We start from the raw sequence: 24,346 nt of genomic DNA, 5'->3' as shown, positions 1-24,346 counted from the left end.
TGGAGCTCAGGTGGTAAAGCGAGCGGTGGGGAGCCGCTGTGCGTACAGATGAAGCTCCGCTCGCTCACCCGCCGCTCCCCTCCTGCTGTGTGACCCGGTTCCTAACAGGCCACGGACTAGTGCCGGTCTGTGGCCCGGGAGTTGGGCACCCCTGCTCTACAGGGTTCTTGGGCCGCAGCCCTCCCCCTGCAGTGTGGGAGCCTCCGTAGGCCTTGCTGGATGGAGAGAACACAGGGCTATGGGGAGGGTTGTTAGTTTCCGGTCCAGACAGGCAGAAGCCTTACTGTTGTGTGACTTCTTAATCCAGGTGCCTCGGCCCCGGCAGTGCATCGACCTGCCCCTGAGTGTCCCACTGGCGGCAGGCGGTGCTGGTCGAGCTGAGTCCTGGGAGCCGAAAGCTTCACCTGGACAAACAGCTGTGTCATCTCCACCGAATGCTGTGCGATTCAGGCCTGGGAATCAGGCCTTCTCAATGAGGAAATGCCACAGCTTATGTTCTTTCGGCCATTGTGAGCAGCTTCAGAAATACTTACTAGTCCGGTACACAGCCTAGACGGGCTGTCCTTTGGAGGACCAGCGCTGTGGCCTGCCTCCTTCCCTGCTGTAGTCAAGACACAACAACAGAGCAGACAGGAGCGTCTGACACAGCCTACCATGCCCTTTGCTAGCCTAGACGGGAACCCGAAGGGCAGAGGTGGGTGTCCGCTGTACAGATGCTGGATGCTGGGTGTGGGGCCTCTGCTCCCCTTCAGCCTTGAAGCAGCTGGCAGACCCAGTTCAGCACCAAGCTGCTGGAACATGCACACTTTTGGACCGGGTCCTTCCGTCAATGAGAGGTGATTCTCAAAAAGAGATCCCTCCTCCTAAGTCAATCTGTCCAGGAAGTGAGTGATGCCTGGGGCCGGAGTCCTCTTAACCACTCCTGAGGTTTGTGCCAGGGCCGCCCATGAACAGCCTCTTCAGGGAGTTTCCACCCTGCTCGCCACCTACTTCCCCAAGGACCTGTCATTTACAGAGCGCTGCAAAGGGAACGATTGTGGGGACCTGGCTGGAAGGCCCCCCTGAGTGCCCACGTTGGGCAGGAGAGGCACAGGCTCTGCCCTGGGCAGGAACCCCAGCACGCACATCAGCCGGCCTCACGCAGGGACCAGGTGGAGGATGGGGCGGGGAGTTTACAAAGGGGCCTGGACGGCCGCCTTGGATAATCAGCCGGCCTCGCGCAGGGACCAGGTGGAGGATGGGGTGGGGAGTTTACAAAGGGGCCTGGACAGCCGCCTTGGAGAGCAATTTGGCAGTTTCTTACCAGATTATACACTTACTGCACGGCCCAGCCATCCTACCTCTAGCTGTTTACCCAAGAACAATGAAAACGTGCCTATGAGAAATTCTGTATGCGAACATTCACAGCAGTCTCGTTCACAACAGCCCCAAGCTGGAAACCGCTCAAAAGTTACATGGCGAGAACATGAGCAAACTAGTCTATCCACTCACTGGGCCACTCCTCAGCAGTAAAAGGAATGACCTACCTACACCGGCAGCGACGTGGGTGAATCCCGAAAGCAGGCACGCTAACAAAGCAGCCACTCACCAGGACTACGTACACACGACTCCATATATAAGACGTTCTGGAAAAGGCAGAACTACAGGGCTGGACGCCAGGGGCACCCACAGTGGGTGGAGGATGGGCATGGTGGAATACTCTGGGGACATGGAAATGTTCCCTATCTTGGTTGTGGAGGTGCTTCTACGATTGCACCCATTAGTCAAAACATAATGAAAACTTCTCATTTAAAAAGTGTGAGTTTTACTATAAGTAAGTTATGCTGCAATGAGGCTGTAGCTATACAGATGTGACCAGCGTATCCTTGTCTCTCTAGAGTCTGGATGACCACCCATCCCGCTGTCCTCGAGAGCTGCTTTTCTGGACAAGGCTGTCCTTGAGGTTTAATCTACGCGAATGTCACTGAAGTAAATAAGGCAGGGGGCTTTGTGTCCAGCCCCTGTATGGACCGCCCGGATCAGAGAGAAGGTGATGTGAAGACAGAACGAAATAGACTAGACAGCAAGCGACACACGTGGCCTTTCCACTCTCCATCCGTGGCTAGTATAGTCCTGGCTTGTGGCGGGGGTGTGTGCCCATCATTGTGCAGCAGGAGTGGATGCACAGCACACGCTGCTGCAAGCATCTGGCAGGCTTGGCCTCCAGGGCAGTCGGCCACATGCACCAGCCTTTTCTCTTTAGGAAAAGGTCTGTGAACAAGAACAGAGCTGACCTCCGGGATGCAGGCAGAGTCTTCTCTGCCTGCATCCCGGCAGGCCCAGTTGAAAGGGTTCAACATAGTTGCCTCTAATTTTGTGTGACTTAGAACTAGCCCTGTGATTCTTCAAGAGAAGCTGGTGAGCAAATGCACGAATCGGAATAGGCGGCTTCCAGGCTGAGCCCACTAGGTGGCGCTCACGTCAAACTCCAGCCCAGACACAGAATGAGTCTGAGTCCACTGTCCCATTCTGGGCATGAACTCAGAAGACAAAAGCGCAAGGCTGTATCTCATCTCCGCGGTGCAGACGGCAGTGCTATTGAGCCTTTAATGCATATCATTAAATAAATCTCCAAGAACGCTGTTAACCTGCGACCTGCCACTATTTCTCTGTCGAGAGGACAACGAAATTAGTGTTTCTGGGGAAATGTTTGTCATTTTTTTCCAGAAATAGAAGGGTTATTTCTCAGCTCCGGATAAAGTCCTGGGGGTCACTTAGTGATGAGAGCAAGTGAAGAAGTGGGGTAGGACCAGCTGACCCCAGATATTCAAACTAGAAACACCTGAGTAACTTAAAAGAACTCTTGTGAGGTCCCACCGTCTGAGACCCTGGCCTAACTGATTTGGGGTGGGTCCCAGGCTTGCATCTTATACTAGACAATATCATTTAATTAATTAACTAACTTCCTCAACTGTCAGCCAACATCTATGGACTCCCTCTTGCGTTGGGAACAATTCAAGGATACGAACATACAAGTTTAGGTTCCACAAGGCGCCTGACAAAATGATGCATCATGCATACCTTCACCTCATTTCCAAACGGGTTTGTTTGCTTGAAAATCTTCAGATGTGGTAGGCAAGTTTTTGAGGACAGCAAATGATTCAGTGGAAAAGAACCCCTTTGCATGTGGCTAGTGGCTTTTCTGCTGGTAGCTCAGATCTACAGGTGCAGCCTCTCCTGTGGTTATTCTTGGGCAGCCCTGTTCTCATCCTGGGCAACGGCCACCAGGGCCACAGACACAGGCCAAGCCCCTCCCAGCAAAACCCCTCTTTCTGACACCTGACACCTTAGAATTCAGGAGAGAAATGTGTCAGGCAGTAAATGCATATTGAAAACATTTCTAAACATTCTGTTCAGAAACATTATATACCCACAACAAGGTAACTAGCAATCTAATGCAAGGATACATTACAGTGTGAAATGTGAGGCCGTCTTACTCCAGGGGTGCAGGAAGCTGCAGGGGGATTTTTACGGGAGGGGTTTTGATGTCGGGGCTTGAAGGAGCAGAAGGAGTTGGACACCATGAGCAGGAAGTTTCTGGCACGCGTGTGGAGGATGGGGTGAAGGTCGGGGAGAGCAAAGGTGGGAGGGCCTTCTGTGGGGGCAGTGATGGCACACGCCACCGATGCGGTCCTTGAGGCAAGCAGGTCTGGCACCTGGAAGGCATCACGTGTATCTCCACTCCCCTCCACTGCCACCCTGACGCGTCGATCATCCTTCCCCACAGAGCCCAGGCATAGTTCTAGACCACGTTTAAACTCAGAGCTCCAGGAAGCCATTAGAACTGATCAGAGCTGGCACTGAGGATGAAATTTATTTTCTGTCTAAAGGTAGGGAAATTGCGGGGAGGGAGATTAATTAGATTTGGTTGTATAATGGAAGGTCTTGGTTCCACCATGAAAAAAGCCCGTAGTGCATTCTGCACTCCAAAATAGGCACTTAAATGCACCATCTCGTTATCCTACAGTATTTCATAACCTTTACATGAACCCTATCAGTCAGGCATTTTATTTCCATCATATGCGCGGAGTAATAGTGCCGAGAGAAGCAAAGCAACTTTTCCATGATTACACAGGTAGAAAGGCTGACTGGGAGTTTATTCCCAGATAGATTTGACTTTAAAGTGCATGGTATTTTGATAGTGCTTGCTAACACTTTGGATTTCAGGGGAGGAAGGGAGAGATGGAGGGTGGCCTGGAGGGGAAGGGAGCAGGACAGGGGGAAGCAGCTAAGACCAAGTCCTACAGGAGAGCTCGGAGCTGTCCACAGTCCTGAAATTATTGTGAATGCCGGTAACAGCAGGACTCTCCCTGCCGGATGCCATGGTAGACACGTAAAATGCCATTCTAAGAACTCTCTTTCTCCTACATTTTGGCTTCATGTTGCCACTTCCTCAAGGTATACAAGCAATCCTATTCATGCAACTTCCGGCAGCTCTGCAGAGCAAAGTGTGTCTGAGTGGAAGGTCCAGTGTAGGGTCCTGGGGAAGGAGATGTGGAGACACTGACACTGCTGGGATTCTCCTCACTGCCCTCATGAACTCACTACTTTCAATATTCTCATGCATCAGGCTCAACTCACACAGGCACAGGCTGCCACATATTTAATTAGAGGGACATGGAGTATAAACCCTTGGCATCTGTCTTCATTTTCCAAGTGAACACCAGACGCCCATAATCCCAATCATGTGGTCTCTACACTGAGCCTTCACTGCTCCCCACCGGGTCTCCTAATTGGCTCCATGTTCTCGTTCATCCCTTTCCTTCTCTCTACACACACGCATAAAACTAATCTACGCCCGCCACCTTCACCACGTCTCTCTTCTGCTTGGTGTTCGGTGTGATCTTATTGGAAAGACCCATCACACCGGGGTGGGGTTTAGGTCTTCCACACGCCAGGCTCACCCTAAACCCACCCAACCCTATCTCTCCCCATGCAGAGCCCCATGAGAACAGCCCTGCTCGGGCCTGGCCTGGCACCCCACTAACTCCAGGAAGATGCTGGCTCATGGAAAAGGTCAAGCCTGTTTAATGATTTACCCGACCTGGAACATCTCTTCTCTGTCTCCATCTATTAGACCAAACCAAACCAAACCAAACAAAACTTACTCAATTATAAGGCTCCGCTCAAGCCAGACTTCCTTTCTGAGATCCTTTATGACATATCTTCTTTTGTGTTCAGTGTCTAAAACACCCATTTGAGGCACTTAATTTTATATTGTTATATAAGTCTGTGTCTTTCCTCTTCAACAAGATTTTAAACTTCTTAAGGATAGCAACTGTGCTTTTGTTGCTCAATACAGCATTTCAATAAATGTTTGTTGACTTATATTGTCTTTTTGGCTTCCACTGGAGGCAAAACAAGAAAGTCTTAAAAATCAATTGCAGTAAGTCAGATTGAGATGAGATAAACAGAACTTATTGAGCACTGAGAACTGTAGACAGTTGAAGCTATAGACATCTCTTTTAAGAGAGAAATTAAAATCACATACGCAGGACTTCCCTGGTGGCACGGTGGTTAAGAATCCGCCTGCCAATGCAGGGGACATGGGTTCGAGCCCTGATCCAGGAAGATCCCACATGCTGTGGAGCAACTAAGCCTATGCACCACAACTACTGAGCCCACGTACCACAACTACTGACGCCTGCGCGCCTAGAGCCCGTGCTCTGCAACAAGAGAAGCCACCACAATAAGAAGCCCGTGCACCGCAACAAAGAGTAGGCCCCACTTACTGCAACTACAGAAAGCCTGCGTGCAGCAACAAAGACCCAACGCAGCCAATAAATTAATTAATTTTTAAAAATCACATGGGCATTAAAATCACCTGAGTGTCACAGAACAAGTCTTAGCTTTTAAAAATTATTAAAGGGAATTTTATTATTGTAGGGGTTATATCATTCCTCTCCTTGTAACAGAAAGGATTTGAGCTGGCTAGAAAGTAAAGTCTAAAAAAATTTAATTACAAGACTATAAATATATATTGGGGATATATTACAATATGAAGAATAACATTCCCAGGCATTCACTAGAAGCAAAATTCTCTGCTGTGCACTTTGCACGTATCATTCCACTTAATTCTTATAATGTGCCTATGAGGTGAGCACTATTATTAAGATCTTAAAAATATGGAAACTAAGATCTGTAGAAGTACAGCAACTATCAAGGTCACACAGCCAAGAGTCAGTTGCAGACTGGGATTCACATTAAGGTCTATGGGACCACAGGGCTTCAGTTCTTAACTCCTGTGTCATGATATCAGGTAAGGTACTGGGGCATTGTGCTATGTTGTCAACCTAGATTTCTATTTTCTAAATAAATGGAATGCTCTTCTGCATCCCAGCCTATAATGTTAGAGAGTAACCCTGGGCAGAAGGAATCTATGTCTCAGTTTATTATTTTCACAGATGCAGAATGTGACTTCATAAGTCAACCAGAGTTCCAAAGGAATACAATTCTGTACAATTTGTTTGGTACAGGTAAATAAGCAAGGTTAGGGCAACAATATCCACAGAGGATGGCCTGACATGTAAACAAAATGCCTCTGAATACTTCTCAGTTTTTGTTCTATTATTGCTCTGCTTGCCAAACTCCAAAATGCCAATGCTACATAACTACAGGGTATACCAAATTTTTCTTAAAATTGATTTCTGTTATAGAAGGATTGATTTTCTCTAGCCCATATGATTTTCAGAATGATCTTAAAAGATATAAGAAATTATAATTATATAGAAATATAATTTTTCTAAAAAAATGTACTCAAGCCAATGGGAAAACTAATCCAAAAAAGAGTCATGTCAGGAAAATGTCAAGAAACAGCCAAGTCTACCAAAAACTGCTATGAAAACACACAATGGACCCTTAACAGAGAACATTTAGCTGGTTGTAATCTCTATTACGAAAGACTGCTTTATTTTGTTGACATTCTGATATAAAGACTTAGTGAAACACTTTATGTTAAAAACAATAGCTTTGGGCTTCCCTGGTGGCGCAGTGGTTGAGAGTCTGCCTGCCGATGCAGGGGACATGGGTTCGTGCCCCGGTCCAGGAAGATCCCACATGTCGCGGAGCGGCTGGGCCCGTGAGCCATGGGCGCTGAGCCTGCGTGTCCGGAGCCTGTGCTCCGCAACAGGAGAGGCCACAGCAGTGAGAGGCCCGTGTACCGCAAAAAACAAACAAATAAAATAGCTTTAATTCTGGCTTAATAAAGAAATTTGCGTAAAAGACATGTCCTTTAAGAATACAGTTTTTGAAAATTTAGTCTGTGAAAGTCAAATGCACCTACCCTTAGGTTCTAGATCTCTTGACTAAATGAAAGTTCAGTTGGCTCGGCATTCTCATTATAACCCAAGCCGGTACATGCACACGGGGTTCTAGTGGGTTCCAGCTGCAGAGGTCACAACTGGAGGAGAAGGAATTTAAACACAGGACACGAAGGCCTCTTTATGGCTTGTGGAAGAGAAAGAAAAGAGGATACCCCCTTCCCAGATTCTTCCATCACTGGCAAAAGGAAGGAAACCAGAGTTTAGAGGGTACTGAAAAATTAATTTGATCCTTCTCTGTGATTGGTTGGAAAGTCTGAAGCCAAGGGGAAAAAAAAAAAAAACTATAAAGGACAAATAATCCCATCCTGCATACTGAATGGCCTCTGGCTGGAAGAGAGGAATTGAGGGGAGAGAGGGATGAAAGGAGAGGTGAGAATTTGAGAAAAAGATACAGATCTGTGACTCCAGAAGTATCAAGAGAAGCTCTCAGATTTTTGGTCCTATGAGTAACGTAAATATTTTAATAGAGATAGTTTTCTTTTAAAAAGACAATTGTGCTTTCCTTGATACCCCAAACCCAGCTACGGGGCTGTGTTCTCCGCCTGCCAACTGGTGGCGCTCTGGCACCACTGACTGAGCTCAACAAGCCTCTTTTGGAGGCTGAAGCTGCAAAAGCTCGAAGCCTAAAGTCCCATCCAGTTTGGAAACCCACTGCCTCATTAATACAAATATGATTTTGACAATATTTGAAATTAATTAATTCATTTATTTTGCACAAACGGTCGAGCAATGCCATTTTTGGAGAAGCTGTCAGTTTATGTGGTGATGAGATGAACCATAGACATCCTCATCCACCAGAGATTGTTTCCCATAAATGAAACACGTAATCTGCTACATCTTTCAATCTTATAAGAGTCCTTATGTAACTAAGCAGGACCATATGGGGGCTCCCCGGAACAGACCCCTCACCCCATGCCTTCTGCCTGCCTCTTGTCTGTAGAAAACCTGTAGCATACCTAGGCTTTCTGCAAGTTCCAACAAGTAAATTTAATCAGAGAAGTGAGAAAAGGCAGAAAGAAAGGAAAACAGTCAAACAGACAAAATCATAATAGTTTAGCCATTAAACAAAGTCAAGGACCTTCAGTTCCTCCTCAAGGGCTGTAGATAATATTCTGAGTCATGCTCTTTGAGCTGTTTTGCAGATACTGAAACCCCCACCAGGTGGAAGAAGTTAACTGCACGGCTGCCCACAAGCACATAGACCACAGACCAGTTGGAACCAGAGGACTGATGATGTTGACTCCCAATTACCTCACCACCAACCAATCAGAAGAAGGTCCACGAGCTGATCACACACTCCACAACCCCCCTCTCTCATCCTGTCATTAAAAACCTTCTCCTGAAGCTTTGGGGAGTTTGGGCCTTTTAAACACTAGCTACCTGGACTCCTTGCTTGGTGCCTGCAGTAAACGTTGCACTTTCCTTCACCACAACCTGGTGTCAGTAGATTGGCTTTACTGTGTGTGGGCGAGCGGGCCCAAGTTTGGTTCGGTAACACTTAGAAAAGCAATAAATTAGGGCTTCCCTGGTGGCGCAGTGGTTGAGAGTCCGCCTGCCGATGCAGGGGATACGGGTTCGTGCCCTGGTCCGGGAAGATCCCACATGCCGCGGAGCGGCTGGGCCCGTGAGCCATGGCTGCTGGGCCTGCGCGTCCGGAGCCTGTGCTCCACAACGGGAGAGGCCACAACAGTGAAAGGCCCGCGGACCGCCAAAAACAAACAAACAAACAAACAATAAATTAGCACCACTAAAAATCTGATATTTACAGCTGTAATTTTACCCAAGGCAGTTGTTTTCATGGCACAGGATTGGGAGCGAGCCAGGCTATGCTGGATTCCAGCTCTCCTGGGCACCAGCTATGAGATGACAGAGTTCTCACTGTGAAAGGCGGAGAAGAATGCTTTTTTGCAGGACTGATGTGCTAGGATGGGCGCACTTAAGACTCATTCAATACATGATGGCAATTATTATTACTATGATTATTTTAAAAGTACCCAAAGCAGCTCACTCTTCGTTGGCATCCTCTGTGGAGGGACCATCACCCTCATCGTGAGCACTGAAACCAAGGCTTCAGCACACACCACCTTGTCCTTCGGTTTGTGGCTGGTTCGGCAAACTCTTGTGCCAGGTTCTCAGAACCTATTTCTCTTAAATTCTAACGGATGCAGTAAAATCTTTATACCATGTGTCAAGCACAAAATGCTTTTCAAGTTTTGAGTTTTACAAATTTATGTAAGATGAAATGAAATATCCATCATCTACAATAAGTTCTATTGTTCCCAGAAGGGGTAGATAAATCTCAAGGCATAATTATACTCCTGCCTGCCGTGACCTTTGAAGATGCATATCTGCTTGAAAAATAATAGAATAATTCGTCCTTAGTGAAAAACATTTAAGTTTCTATTTGAACTATGCTTTAAAAAAAAAAAAACACCTATGGATACTTTGTTTTCACTACGGGGGTCATCTTCAGTTTCTCGGGGCTTGATTTTTCTAATAGTCTAACGGAAACGATTAATCACACTTGGCCGCATGTCTACATGTATCTTTCATTTATCAAGTGAAATTATTTTCCCCATGTTGTTTTTCCAAGGATATGCTCATATTCTATCTAAACTTAGTAGAAAACAGACAGCAGCAGTTGTGAAACACAGATGCTGTGATTAATGCTCTCTATGGAACAATACTTTTTAGCAACTCCTGCTGTTTGTTTAAATTTGCTTAGGAAAATTAGGATGCCGCCCCGTAAATAGTCACAGGAATTTACACAACATTGCCAGTAGCACAATCCAATTTCTTTGAACACTTCCTGAGCACTTCGCCTTTTCGAACAAAAAGTGAGAGAAACCGTGGAGGGTATGAAGGAGAAGGAAAAGGTGGGAACAAGAACACAGGCTGGGGTGAGGGTGGAGGGGTTGTAGGTGGGTGGGGGAGGGGAGGAAGAAGGAGGAAGACGAGGGGAGAGAAAGAATAAAAATGGAAGCAGTAAAAGCCATCCCTGCCACACTTTCCTTGCTCTGCAACTGGTTTTCCCCTTGCCCACTCAACAAATAGCTTCAAACTTCAATCATGTCTTAACACCTCCGGACTCCAAAGATGAGCTCCTGATAATGCACCCCACGTTGTGTGCGGCTGTGTCTACCCAGAACTGAAAATTCAGCAAAATCACGCTTGCACTCATGTCTTTCCTCCCCATTCACACTTTTGGGCCCCAAATGTTGCATTTTTGAGAAACAAGATGAGCTTAGGGGTGCTGCCCTCTCTATTATGTAAATAAAACCAGGAACCTTCCTGGGAGTCCTAGGTCGAATCACCATGCCCCAGAGGGGCCACAGCTGATTACAAAGTGGGGCGGGGAAGGGGGAATCTTTCTCTGCAAACCTGGGAACCAGAGCAGGAAGTGGTGGAGCTGTTCTAGGAAGGGGGGCTTCACAAATGGGCAAGAAACTGGACTCAAGTGACCCCCTCGGCCCTGGAGGCATCATGGAGGTCCCACAGCATGGGAACACTCTGCTGTCAAGAAATAAGGTGCCTCATTTCCTGCCCTAAGAATTAAGCAACTAATCAGCGCTCTGCTTTGCGCTTTGTTTTGCAGATTTAGCGTCAAAAGAAAATGAAAGAACAATCTTACCCATGAGGAATTTTGCTCAGGACATAATATCCAGTATAGGAGTGTTGATATATCTGAAACAGACAAAAAAACACAAGAAACAATAAAACAAGCGTTGAGACAATGGTTGCGATTATGATATTTTTCAAATCACTGTGACTCCTAATAAACAGCCCTGGATCAAAAGTAGTCAGTCCGGAGACCTGGCGGCAAAGTCTTTTATTTACTCAGGAAGTTAATTTGCATACCCTGCTTGTTTTATTTTCACCATTTGCATGTAGTTTACCAGGCAGCCAGAGGCTAGATGTCATCTCCATGACTACCTGGCTTGTGATTAAATCAGGGGCAGAGACTTCCAGCTCAACTAAATGTAGCACAGAACTAAGAGGACACTACTCACTAGAGGCTGCCTGACAGCCAGCTGGACCCTGAAACTCTAAGACCCACGCACTGCTGTGAATTACGGCCGATTCTACTGTGTATCCTCAGTGAGTACTGAAGCCAAGATAGGCTTAACTGGGCAAACTCCTGCCCCCTTGGACAATTTGATGTGCAGGTTTTAGCTTCACGGGGTGGTCAATAAATTAAGAACTCATTGCAAGGGGAGCATGGCTTTCAAGACTAAGGTAACAACAACAAAACAGCATTTCCAAACTCCTGTAACCCCCAAATCTCAGATGTCCCTCTTAAACTCTTGAACCCAAGAGAATACTCCCCAACCCATAAATGCAGTGACTACAATGCGAGGGATACCCCCAAAGAAGGGAGAACGTGGTCTCCATCCTCTCCAGCTTTCTGGATAGAGGCCCTCCCCAGGGTGTGGAATGTGATGGGTTACCCCGCAGGGTTGAAGTGAGAACCGTACACTTCACTTTCTTTCCTCTACCTGTGGAACTTTGGAGAGTTGGCACCCTGTGTGGGCAAATGTTCAAGGACTAGCATTTTAAAAGCAGCTCTCTACAGATAACAGGTGAGGGACATGCAGCTGAGTAAGACAGATCTACTGTAGAGCACGTGTAATATGCATGCATTTGGAACTGATGATGGAAGTGAATCTTCAAAGGAAAAATGGGTAGGATTTGCTAATACCTCTGAGCCCCCATCTAGTCTGGGCCCCAAGATTAATTTCTAGGAAGTCACAGTGGATCAGTTATTTGGAGAAAATAAACAACAGCACTTAAGTCCCAATGACGTTTTGCTTGCAGTGATGTCAAGACTCCCGAACGAGACACATGGGGCCTGGGGTGACCTGCTGGATGGCAGGAGATGGGCATCTGACTGGGGAGTTACTTTAAATACTGGTCTAAGTATGAAGAAATAACCTCTAAGGAACAAAACCGTGAAGAACTTCACAGAGCTGCCATGGCGATCTGGCGGGGCCAGAGGACCCTAAGTGCTGTTTCGGAAGTGCTGCACAGTGATGCTGCCCCAGGAGAAGCAGGAAAGGCCTGTGGACCAGCCCCTGTGTCCTGAGCAGACCGATGCTCAGAGAGCCCCTCCCAGGTCCTGGAGCTCTGACTAAACGTCGCCTCTGTGCGCAGACGCTGGAGCAGAAGCTGGTGGCTCCGTCCCCCTTCTCCACGGTTACGGCATCGGCTGCTGTGCTGTGTAGTGTTTCCGACCTCTCCTTCCAACATGTGTCTTTTCATACTATGTGTCTCACTTTATTTTCACAGTAACCCCAGGAAGGCAAAAGATTACCTTTGCTTGTTAAGATAGGAAGCTGAGGTGCAGAAAGGGTAGAGGAGGGTGGAGGAAAGGCAAAGGGGATGGGAGAAGGGGAGGCACAGGGAAGAGGGGCAGAGGAAGGAGGGTGGACCCTAATTCCGTACGCTTGAGTGCCGGGGGACTTAGTGACTCAAACAAATAAAATGTGACAGAAATGAGGGTCCTAGGCTTCTGAGAGCGGGTTATAAAAGGTAGCGTGGCCACCTCCTAGCTCCCTTTAAGATCACTTGCTCTGGGGGAGGCTGGCCACCATGGTGTGAGGACACTCGAGCAGCCCTGTGAGGAGCCGAGGTTCTTCCCCATTCGATCACCAACATCGAGCAAGGAGCTCAGGGAGCTCGGAAGTGGATTCCTCACCAGCAGTCAAGGCTTCAGATGATGCAGCCCTGGCTGATAACCTCACGAGAGAACGTGAGCCAGAGATGCTCAGATAAGATGGTCCTGAATTCCTGACCCACAGTAATCACGAGATAACGTTGGTTATCTTAAGCCACTAAGTTTTGGATAGTTTCTTACACAGCAATAGGTAAATAACATATCTAGTTTAAATCCAAAGAAAAAAGATAGCTAATAAATCAGATGTGAGTATACTGAGTTACTGGGTTCCCTCCCTAAAAACTTTCAGCAACTTCTAAAACAAACATACAAATTCCTTATGGAAAGAGTGTCAGTACAGAAGAAGTGAGGGGCTGGTGGGGGGCCATTATAGGCAAAAACACTTGGAGGAAGCCTTTGAAATGACCGCAGAGAACAGTCCAAAGCACCAAAGGTGACGGTGGTGGTGATGCTGGTGTTGAGAGTGGCTAGCATTTTGAAGCACATGCTATGTACTAGGTAGCATGCCAACTCCTTAGCATACGTGAATTCATTCAATCTGTATGAGGAAGGTATTAGTATTCCATTTTTAGGATAAGAGAATTGAGTCAAACGCAAGCAGGATTTGGCCTGAGGTCTGTTTCTCTCTAAGCACATATTGGAAATTGCCTGAACAGGGGTATAGCTCTTAATTCTCAAGTTACAAATCCAAGTTGATTGTTGTCAACTGAAAAATCCAGAATACCAACAGACATAATAAACACGCCAAGTAAGGACATGTGCTGTCTTTCTTGGTCTTAATCTGGAAACAGTGATTTCAATTCATTCTCTGGTTATGACATTCCCAAACCCCTAGACTTACATCTTTGCATACCTCTTTAAATATACCTGCAAATGACCCTGAAATTCAGCTTTGTGACTATCTTCTGAGTAGAAGCAATGAGAACAAGGAAGACAGAATTAAAATAACCTTATAAGGGCAATGGTAAGAAGAAGATGAGAGAGAACTACCCCTTTACAATTCTATGTCTGTACTGTCAGGCAAAACGAAAAAAGACGGCATATATGGATGGGAAATGTAATAGAATATCTGGAAAACTAAATCACTGATTAGAAAAATTCAAACAAACTGAAAGAGAGTCAAGAAGTAGAGACTGGATCTGCCAACTATGTATGGGACAGAAGCATTCCAGAGTAAACAGTTAATGCAAATGGAAAGCCTTTAACATGAAAGTGCAATTATGACTCAGTGCTACTCAAAAAAATGGGGAAGTGGGAGGAAGATGCAAGGATTTTCTCATTGCTCCAAGATGAAACAATCAAATACCATTCTCTTCCACAAAATATTCCCTCAACCTGGAGCCAAAAGAACCCCAGGCACAAAGAAAACAACTTTGAAAGAGGATAAATTTCCAGAGTTTCATTTGCACGATGCCTCACCTCAAAACGCGTTAACCATAAACTATATCTCACTGAAAGAATTTGTTCCTTGGAGAGATAAAAGTCTTTCTTTTTTTTTTTTTTGTGGTCTCTATCTCTTGTATTTATGCTTCTTTCTTTAAAACAGACTCTAAATACTTCTGATCATGGAAAAAAGTACAAAGAGTTGGAAGTTGGTAAGACTGCATTGTTATTTTTCTGTGAGTGGACTTTTAGAAGTTCATGAATATAAGTTACTTCGGTTTCTTCCCACAGCAACAAATTGCTCTTGGAAAATAAACGCATGAAAACCTGTTACCCAAAATACCATTCACAAGAAGACAATTTCAGCATAGTATTTTTTAAAATATATCATGCAACATAGTTGATACTGACATCTAATAATTGGGAAAAAATAACCAGTGAAGGGCTTGTCTTGGGCTAAGGTCATATTTGGTCTGCTTCTAATATTTCTGAAACATCACTCTGCCCACAGCTTTCTTTCTGATCCTCTCCCTTCATCACCCCCTGAGCCACACTTTTGATTTCTCTCTGGTCTTTCCTACCTCAGCCCCATCACGCATACTAACCCAGACTCACTTTACATCTTCTTCCTCTATGAAACCTTCCACTCTTGTAGTTTTAAACTCTGATTATCTGAATATTGGTAATTTCACAGATCTATCTCCTCAACTGTAGACCAGTGTACCAGATTCCCCCCTCGACATCTCCATCTTATGTCTCACAGGCACCCCAAACTCAATATTCTCCAAGTTATCTCTTATCTACCCTTAAAACCCAGTTCTCCTTTGATACTTCCTATCCCAGTCGGTGGCTCCCTCATCCCCTCAGTAATCTGAGCTGAAAACCTAGTCTTTCCTGACTCCATTCTTTGCCTCCTTCCTCCTCTGGCTCAATTCAATCTATCTCCAAATTGTGCCAGATTAACTTCTTAAGTCCTTCTCAAATCCATCACCCACTCGTCATCCCTATGGCAAGCACCTTCCTTCAGGCCTCCCTCTATCCTTCCTCTCCAGGACTAACCTCTGAGATCTTGACCCCATCCCCTCCTGATACCTGTTGAACTTTATCAACTCCTCTACCACGAATTACGTGCCTTATATTTTTCATCACTCCCTCTCCTTGTTCCTTCTCCCGAATCTGTAGAGTTCAAATCTCCCACATTAAAAAATCCTTGGTCGTTCTCCCTGCCACCCCTCTGACTCCTTCTTCTTTTAAACTATCATGGCACTTCATAAGGAAAGTCTACACTGCTTCACTTTCTATCACGTTGAACCCACTGCATTATCCTCCCGACGTCCTCAAAGTGCCATCTCCAAGCGGATGTCCCGCTGCCGTACATATGGTATCTTCCTAATGTCCAGCGCGCTCGCTCTCTCTGCGGTACGTGATAAAGGTGACAGGAATCCTTCTCCCTTCTTCACTCCATGGCGGGTCACTGCTTTCAATCTCCTCTTGCCTTCCTCCTTCCAGCCTCTTTGCCTTTCCTTTCTGCTGTGCAGACCCCTTGAATGGACGCAGGCACCAACCTGCCACTCTTGGGGGTCTCCCTTGTCGGTCTACACCCTTGGTCTGGAAGAGCACATTCATTTCTGCTTTCTGTGAGGCTTCTCACTGAATTCATATTTTTATACTTGGTCCATCTTCTGAGTTCTAGACTCATATCTTCAGCTTGTGTCGGGCCTTTCAGCATAGATGCTTTTACCCAAAACTTTTACACCACATTCAATATTTTGAAAACCAAATAAACTCTTTTCCTCCTAAATAATTCTCTTTGATGTTCTTCCACTTACCTGGCTGGTCTCTCGGTAGAAACATACTGGAATTAGCTCCAACCATTTCTATTCCTTCCTTTCCTTACTGTCCATGTACAACTGGTTTCCGAATTTCACTGGACTTTGTAACTTTGGAATGAACCTTAAATTCAGAGCACATTTTCCACCCCCAGTAACACTGCCCTAGTTCGGGATGCCTAAGCGGCCCCAGTGACCTTCCAGCTGCCCCGCCAGTGCTCCTCCCCTCCTGCCCAAGGCCTCGGCAAGTCCCTGCTTCCCGGCGAGTCGGGAGCAGTGTGGTGGGTGTGGTGGTTCGGGACAGGTCTGGAGCGGGACACGCCTACTCCCGTGGAGCCACTACTATTCTTATACAGTTTTAGAGGAAGACACAGGGTCAGTTCTCAGCCTGCTGATCGCCGAGGAGTGAACTCAGGAAAATTACTTAACCTCTGAGCCTGAGTGTTAGAGCTGTGAGTATTTGTTCAGGAAATTTAAACCATGAGAAAGGAATCAAGAATGCTCTTGTTTAAATTTTAAGGAGAATTATACGATCGAGTGACTAGCATTATGCAGAATCCACGAAACTCTTTTTTTCTCTACTCTTTTGGGCTGTAAGAAAAGAGGAATTCCACTGAGAATGCAGAGCTGGAGCTGACCTATTTCAGGGGCTGGGAGAGGTAGGAAAACGACGGAGATTTTGCCCTGGTGCCTGGTCAGCACAATCTCTCTATTCTTTAGTGTTCCAATAGCGAGATGGATGGTCCCCTGAGGTTAAGCCCCCAGCACTGACAGAATTCAAGCAGAGGCTGGACAGCCACTGTGAGGAGTGCGGCTAGAATGGGTGTGAAATGGAGCAGGACCCTATGGTCCTTGCCCTCCCGTGTCCACTGCCTTCCTTTCCTCTGTGGAAACACTTTAGCCAAAGAATAAGTTTAATCAGAGAAATGAGAAAATGCAGAAACAACAGGAAAAAGTCAAAAGAGATCAAATCATAATAGTCAGTAAGCAAAGTCAAGGACCTTTAGTTCCTCCTCAAGGGCTATAGGTAATATTCTGAGCCCTGTCCTGTGAGCTGTCTTACAAATACTGAAACCCACCAGGTGGGAGAAGTTAACTACATGATGACCAGACGTAGCCATGACATAAGCTGCCACAATTCTGAGAACTGGCCTCAAGGAAATGAAAACAAACCGACCCTGGAACTGTTCAAGACTAGCTGTACTTAAAACAATCAAGGTGACGCTGGTCAGACCACCGCAGGACCAATCTCAATATGACGGTCAGAGCTGACTGCGCTGCTGCTGCGTGTAGCCCCCGCCCTCGGCATATAAAAGCCCTTGCCCCTGCTTGTCAGTGGCGAGGTGGGGGAGCCGGCCTTTGGACAGAAGTCCGCCCTCTCCCTGACCCCCGCCCCGGCTGCCGGCCTCCAAACTAAAGCAAACTTCCCTCTCCACCAACCTGGCCTCTTTAATGGCTTTTGAGCGGCGAGCAGCCGGACCCCACTTTCAGTTACAGGTGTGACCATCCCGAAGCCAATGCTCCAGGGCACGTGCCTGTCCCTTTCCTATTTGATCCTATATTCCATTTACAGAGGAAATTAAACGTATCAGAAGGTGCAGGTGAGCTCAGAGTAAGATTCTCCCAAGCTAGGATCAAGGACACACGGATGGAATACGTGGTTAAAGAAATAAGATATGGTAACGTGATGTGAACAGAGGCTAAAAGTACTGGCAAATATTAACACAGGGAAAGAAAGTGAGATTTGGAAACCGAACGGTTAAAAAAAAAGAAGAAAAATTATCTGCATGAGATGCACGCTGATGAGTGAAAAAAATAGAAACCTGAAGGGAAAAAATAAAAACTCTAAAAGAAGTTGGAAAATGTGAGATTTCTGGGCTTTAAAATTGGAGAAAATAAAGTATTTACCCAGAGGGTCTATCTCCTCACAGTTTTAAAAGTTCTATTTCCCAAAGAGAAGGAAACTCCATTAGGTTCTAGCTGGCAATACCCAGCTCTACTGAGAATTAACACACAGCCAGTCTCCCAGGAGAAAGTGAGCAATCTGTCTCCCAAACCCAAGCCAAGGTTTCATGGACCATGACAGATGCTTCGTGAGAGTCATGCACTGTTCGTGTTCCTTTTGTAACATTTTGTAAATGTTCCCTCAAAACCTTTTTGAAAACAGCTTTACGGAGGAATAACTGATATATCAAATACTGCCCATATGTGATGTGTACAAGATGATGAGCTTGGGTTGGACACATGTGACACCTGTGGTGGCATCCTCACCATCAAGGCAACAGATGCACCAACATCTTCCAGAGTTGCCTTGTGTCCCTGACAACCTTTCAGGAAGGTGGTGAAGGTCAAACAATTAAGCCTGAAGCCCTGGTGCCCCCTCAGCTAATGTGGGGAGAAGTGAGGTGAGCAAACATACCCTCTGTTTTTTCAAAAATACATCATGAATCGTCACATTCACCTGGTGCATTCCTAAGTCTTGGTCTTGACACACTCTTCTGAACAACCTGCACTCCTGCTTCCATCCATGGTCATGATCCATGATCATGGAGCAGCTGCTGTGCTTCCGAGAAGCTCTCAAAGACCTGTCTGTGGAATGGCTAATGACCCGGTGGGCCCTCAGGATCTGACAAAGGCTCCCCTGACTATTCCATCCAGGTCCCTCTTTGAATAATTGAAACAACTGAGCACATCTACAACATGTGATGAGACAGGAGCTAACCAGCTCGTAGGGTCTTTCTGGGAAGAAACGATGAGTATCTTGTCCGGAAACCCTTTCCCTTAACATTTGGAGAAATGGGCCCAGCTCAGAGTGCTGCTTTTTTTGAGGAGTGAGACCAATGGGTCAAAATACTCTAGAGAAGATGCCCAGGTTGGCTGGAGTCTGGAAAGAAAGCCACCTGAGAGACACCTGGAGCAGGTGGTCTGCCCGGAAGAGAGAAGATGAAGGGCTGGAGGGCTGTCCTTACAGGTTTAAGGGGCTTTGTGAGTAAGTGTGAGCAAGTCTGTTCTCATTTACTACAAGAGGAAGGATAATGTTGACAAGTGCGCATGATAGGGAAATTGATTTCAGCCCAGCGATGTTAACTTCTGGTGATGAAAGCCATCCAACACTAACAAGGCTTCCCGGCCCCATTACTGAAAGTATGGAGGCTGAATTTGCTGGGGCGTCCAGGTGAATGCAGCGAGTGGCGATGTTGAACCTGGTGACCCTAAACTTCTTCCCCATTCAGAGAACCCCTCAAGTCCCAGTGGAGACCTCGCCCCCTGCCCTCCCCGTCTCTGCTCTGGCCAGTGCTTACGTTTAACTGCGTCTCAGTGTAGGTGCTGAAGCCTGGATCTGGGAGCTCAAGCCTTAGCATGTCCCATCACAGCTCCTGACTGTGACAGAGTCCCACATGAGAACCCACACTGCTTCCTTTCCAACATTCTGGAGAAATCTCATCTCCTGGCAGATTCAAGTCTCTGCTTGATTTTTAATCTCCTGTTCCATTCACGTCTTCTATTGGGCTCTACCCCCAATGACCCAGCATCTTGCCCAAATATCTGACCTCCTGCCTGGTCTCTGTGAATTTCAAGTCCTGATGTTGATGCTGATGGGAAGTTTCCTGAAGACTGGTCCTTCCAGAGAAGCTGCTCCTTCTGTCAGCGCAGGGTCACGATCACCCCTGGGTTCTAATGACTGCATTTGGTACATACTTCCTCACCCTTTGCCAACTTATTTGATATCATTTCGTGAAGTCAAAGTTCTTGCTGTAATAATTTAAAAAGAAAAATTTTCTAGAGGGCCCCAAATAACTAGAAACAAATTGAAACATTTAGTAAAAGAAAAAAAAAGATGTTTAGCTCCTATGATGTAACATAAATGTTAGGAAATGACTCCATATAAACAAAATGTCCTTTGTTTTCCCCTTGGTTGCATATGCCGTTCCTTCCTCATGATCTGGACCTCACAGTTCAGGGTAAAAATCTAGCAGGTGTAAAACAGAGCAGACATAGGGTTGCCAGTTTCAAACTACAAAAGTAATTAAAAGCCCTTAGGATTCAGTATTTGTATCTCAACTCCTCTCCTCCTGGAAGCACTGGTCTTCCACCAAACTTTCTAAATTTAAGAGAGTAGAGATGGTGGTTTCCTCTTGAACCTGCAGTCTCTTCAAATGTCTAGTTCTGCTCTGCGTACCACATCCACCCCTAATATGCCCTAATTCATTCTTTTGCCACCAATCCCATTCATCTAACTTCTTAGTAGAGAATGTTTCTTTCATCCTCTGTGCCTTTCACACATAATGCTCTCCAGAACTCGCTATGAGAACATCTGAGGATAAAAACAACATGGTTAAAAATGAGGATGCATCTAAATAAATATCTTAAATTTCAGAGATGAACAGTAAAACTTTCAGCTGTGATTCGGATCGTGTTTCCAAATATCCATTTCAAGAGCATCTCTGACATCCAGAAAGAGCTGAGAAATTTCTTTTTAATCATTTCCTGTGTCTTCACTTGGACATTTCAATTCAAGGAGCGTGTCCATGTGTCTTAAGCTCATCTTCTGGAGACAAATGAAATCAGTCATAGGGCTGCTAGGAAGAAATTCAAAGGAAGTGATCCATGAGGCTCTCCTTCCTGATTTTCAGGGACACACGCCAGCGTGCCCCAACTTCCTCCCAGGCTCTGTCACTCCCTGTCCTCTGCGTGGCCGGCCACTAAGAAACGATGCCCGACTTCCATACTCTTCCTGGCAGCCAGCTTCCCTCCCTCGCTGGCCTCTCTGTTCTACTGTTTTGCCAGGCCTTTCTGCTGACTCATTCCTGATTTTGCTTGAGAAAACAACATTTTCTTTTTCCTTGCTCTCTTTTCTGTCTCTTCTCACCGGCACATACTGCCTGTAGGATCAGCCTTGTGGAGAGGCAAGATAAAAATAAATAAAAATTCCTTACATCATAGAGACCTTTAGAATTTACAAACCACTTCTTTCTGTATCCTTTGACTTGACCCTCACCACACCTGGTCCTGTGGCTGGAGTATCAATAGCTCCTCCTCGATTCTCTTTTAAATTAGAAACAGAGGCTCAGAGGTGCAAACTGATTGGTCCAAGGCCACATACTGTCACCGGAACAGACGCAGGAGGTCAATGTCTTTTCACGTGTGGCTTGACCTTGTTCTCACTATAACACCCTGTCAAGAAAGCTTCTCCCACCCTCAATCACCTCCTCTTTACCAGCCGTAAAGGCTACTGATAGACCCATTTTCAAGAGAACGATATTAAGAAGAAAGTAACCTTGAGAAGATTAACGCCAGAGCCATAATTAGCTCTCCCACTGCACAAGACCAGCTAGCAGCCAATGGAAGTCAAGGCCTCGGGGAATGGCACAGAATCCCAGTGGTCCCGGGGGCCAGAGTGAGACACGGAGAGCAAGGAGGACATGAAGGGGGTGACACGGGGGAAAGTTGCTCACTTTCAGCTACATAGGGCTGGGCTGCCGCACCACCTCCTTTGCACAGCAGTTCACCGGCTTCTCTGTAGCCTCTCCTGAGCCCTGTCCCTTGTGACGCTGAAGGCCAAGGGCACTGGACTCACTTCAAAGGACAGAAAAGGAAGACAGTGCGTGAACACCTGGTTCTCTCCTCTGGTAAACAGGCGTTGATGGATGGAGGACCCACCGGCACTTAATCAGCACAATATAAAGACCGACAGCGGCACGTCCCTCCTTGGTAAGAAGGTGCACTGGAAACACCTATGTGCTCCTGGGCCCCGGCTACGTCTGCACCAGGCCTCCACCGAAGGCCCGGGTGAGAAGTCCAGGCAGTCCCTCTCCTCCTCTTCTGCTTTTTTTTTTCTTTACATCTCTTCATTTGTGTGTGTATCATAGGACGCTGAATAGCAGGTAGACTGATTTTTGGCAAGTCAGTCTCCCCCCACTGACGCTCACATCACAATTCCAGTCCCCCGTTTTTCATCACCTGCTCACTGTCTCCACGCGGATACTCTGCCCTGCTTATCCATGTCTAAGGCGACTACTTTCTCCTCTCACCGCCTCCTGACTTCCCGTTCACGCGCAGCAGGAACCCTCCTGTGCTCACATGCAGGAGTGGGCCTTGGACCCGGGTCTGACCTCTCACCAGACTGGTCGTTTGGGTACCTTTCTTTCTTTCAGTTTCTTTCCTCTGGATCCCCCTGGACCCGGTACAGGCCCCTGTCCCCCAGGAACTTTCCAAGATGTTGCCATCTGCCCAACACATCCTGATATAACACTTCCTTCACCTTCACTTGAACTTCAGCCAGTTTCCCCCGCCTCCCTCTCGAGTTCCCTTCTCAGAGACTCTCTGATGTGACATCGAAGCGACCTGGGCAGCATGTTGGCGAGACCCCTCGTCCCCATCCCACAGGCATTAGCATCAGTCAGCTGGTGCCAGATGAGAAGCAAGGGCTGGGGCTTTGCTGCAAATGGCCACAGAGCCACAGCTCCTCGAAGACAGGACCAGGGCACAGTGGTCCAGGAGAGAGTCTTAGCGCCGCCCGGAACGGAGCCTCAGGGGACAAGTCGACGGGCCCCCAGGAGTGTGTTCTCCCAGTCATGCCCGACTGAGGGTTTTCTACAACTGACAGCTGCCCTTCCATGTCAGAAACCCAGCATTCTGCATCCGAGGCTGATTCAGCTACACACTGATGGTTCTTAATCCACAGAGCCCCTTAAAACAGATCCTTCGTGGGTACGACAGAGAATACATTAGGATACAAGTGACCTGAGAAGATTCTGGAATCCAACAGGTAGAAATTGCTGAGAGCGGCCTGTCGCCCAGCTGCCCCAGCAGACACACCGTCTGCGCTGCCACGCTTTGTGTAACACTTCATCCTCCCTGCAGTACGACTTCCTTGTAGCTCGTTCTCTCATTTTCATGAACATTTTTGAAGGTTTTGTTCTCATCCATGTTACTATGTTTTCCATGCACGTCGTACTAGGTTTTGTGGGACGTCATGTCTGTGCTTCCCCGCTTCTCCTCCACCTCTGAGACAGCTCATGTTTCCCTTTCTTGAGTTTCTTGAGAACCCCCCCATTCTCAGGCTCTCCTTTGCTTATTCTCAGAGGCCTTTCCTTTCATTTTTCAGCAGTGAGAGATCCTCAACGCCCCTTAGACAGGCGGCTCCTGGGTGAGATGGACACTAATGGTAGGAAGAGAAGGGGATTCTGGCAGAGGCTAGCTTTCCTGCTCTGATTCCAGCTTGTTTTCTATCCCCTTGGTTGCCTCCTTCTGGAAGAATCAACCCGGGTGAGCAAAGGGCTGGGACTTGTACCACAGCCCTGGGAGTGATTTCAGAGGCTCCAGTGGGTCTGGTTTGACTGGACACCATACACGCACAATGAGGGGTAATCAGGTACCACCAGGGTCCTGCCTATGTGTCCAGAAGAGCGACATCTGGCATCTGTAATTATCATCATAACCAGCCTGTCCGATGTCTTCTTGATCTGGAATTACCAAATATAATGCCATTGTTACTATATAATGTGCCACCCAAACAGGCACAGAGAAAGTGGAGTGATCAATAATTATGTTGGGAAAACAGGCACAAATTGTTTGTCTGGAACCATCCGTTCCAGACAAACCAAGATATATGGTTTCCCTCGTGATCATTGCTATGTGAGCGATCCTACCACAGCCAGAATAAGAAATTGTTTTCTCAGTTTAACTCGGGGCAGGCACTTGTAAAAAGAAATGCAACAAAGACCTGGTAAATGAGTCTAAAAACAGACGAACTAAGCACGGGGGTGGGGCGCTGCGTCGAGCACATCTCCAAGGACTCACAAAGCTCGAGGCTGCTGAGGCACCACCTCCGCGCAGGTCAGCTCCTCACACCACGTGGCACCTGCCTCTTTCCCAAGCCTCGAGGCAGATGTCCCACGCCAGAGTTGGACGGCAGTGTTTGCTGGCAGGTGTTACGTGTCCAGCTTGAGGGGAGTGGACAGGGCATTGGGGCTGAGAGGGGTCGTGGCTGGTAGATGAACAGTGAACACAGGGCAGGAGGAGAAAACCTGGGGACAAGAGGCTAGAAGGACCATCCTTCTTCAAGTCAGAAGAGGTAACTTAAAGGTTTAGAAAGC

General features: G+C 46.9%; 1 protein-coding gene across 2 annotated transcripts in view; it reads right to left on the bottom strand.

Moving 5' to 3' along the window:
* The window catches only part of DPP6 (dipeptidyl peptidase like 6), a 778,185-nt gene that overhangs the window by 241,998 nt on the left and 511,841 nt on the right, over positions 1-24,346 (bottom strand). For both annotated transcript variants that reach the window (XM_065883771.1, XM_065883772.1), the window contains exon 6: positions 10,993-11,045. In XM_065883771.1, coding sequence (XP_065739843.1) covers positions 10,993-11,045 — 53 coding nt within the window. The remainder of the gene's footprint in view (positions 1-10,992; positions 11,046-24,346) is intronic.

Source organism: Phocoena phocoena, chromosome 9, assembly GCF_963924675.1.
Source record: "Phocoena phocoena chromosome 9, mPhoPho1.1, whole genome shotgun sequence".
NCBI lineage: Eukaryota > Metazoa > Chordata > Mammalia > Artiodactyla > Phocoenidae > Phocoena > Phocoena phocoena.
Note: the sequence above shows the minus strand (reverse complement) of the source record. Positions and strands in the feature narration are given on the sequence as shown.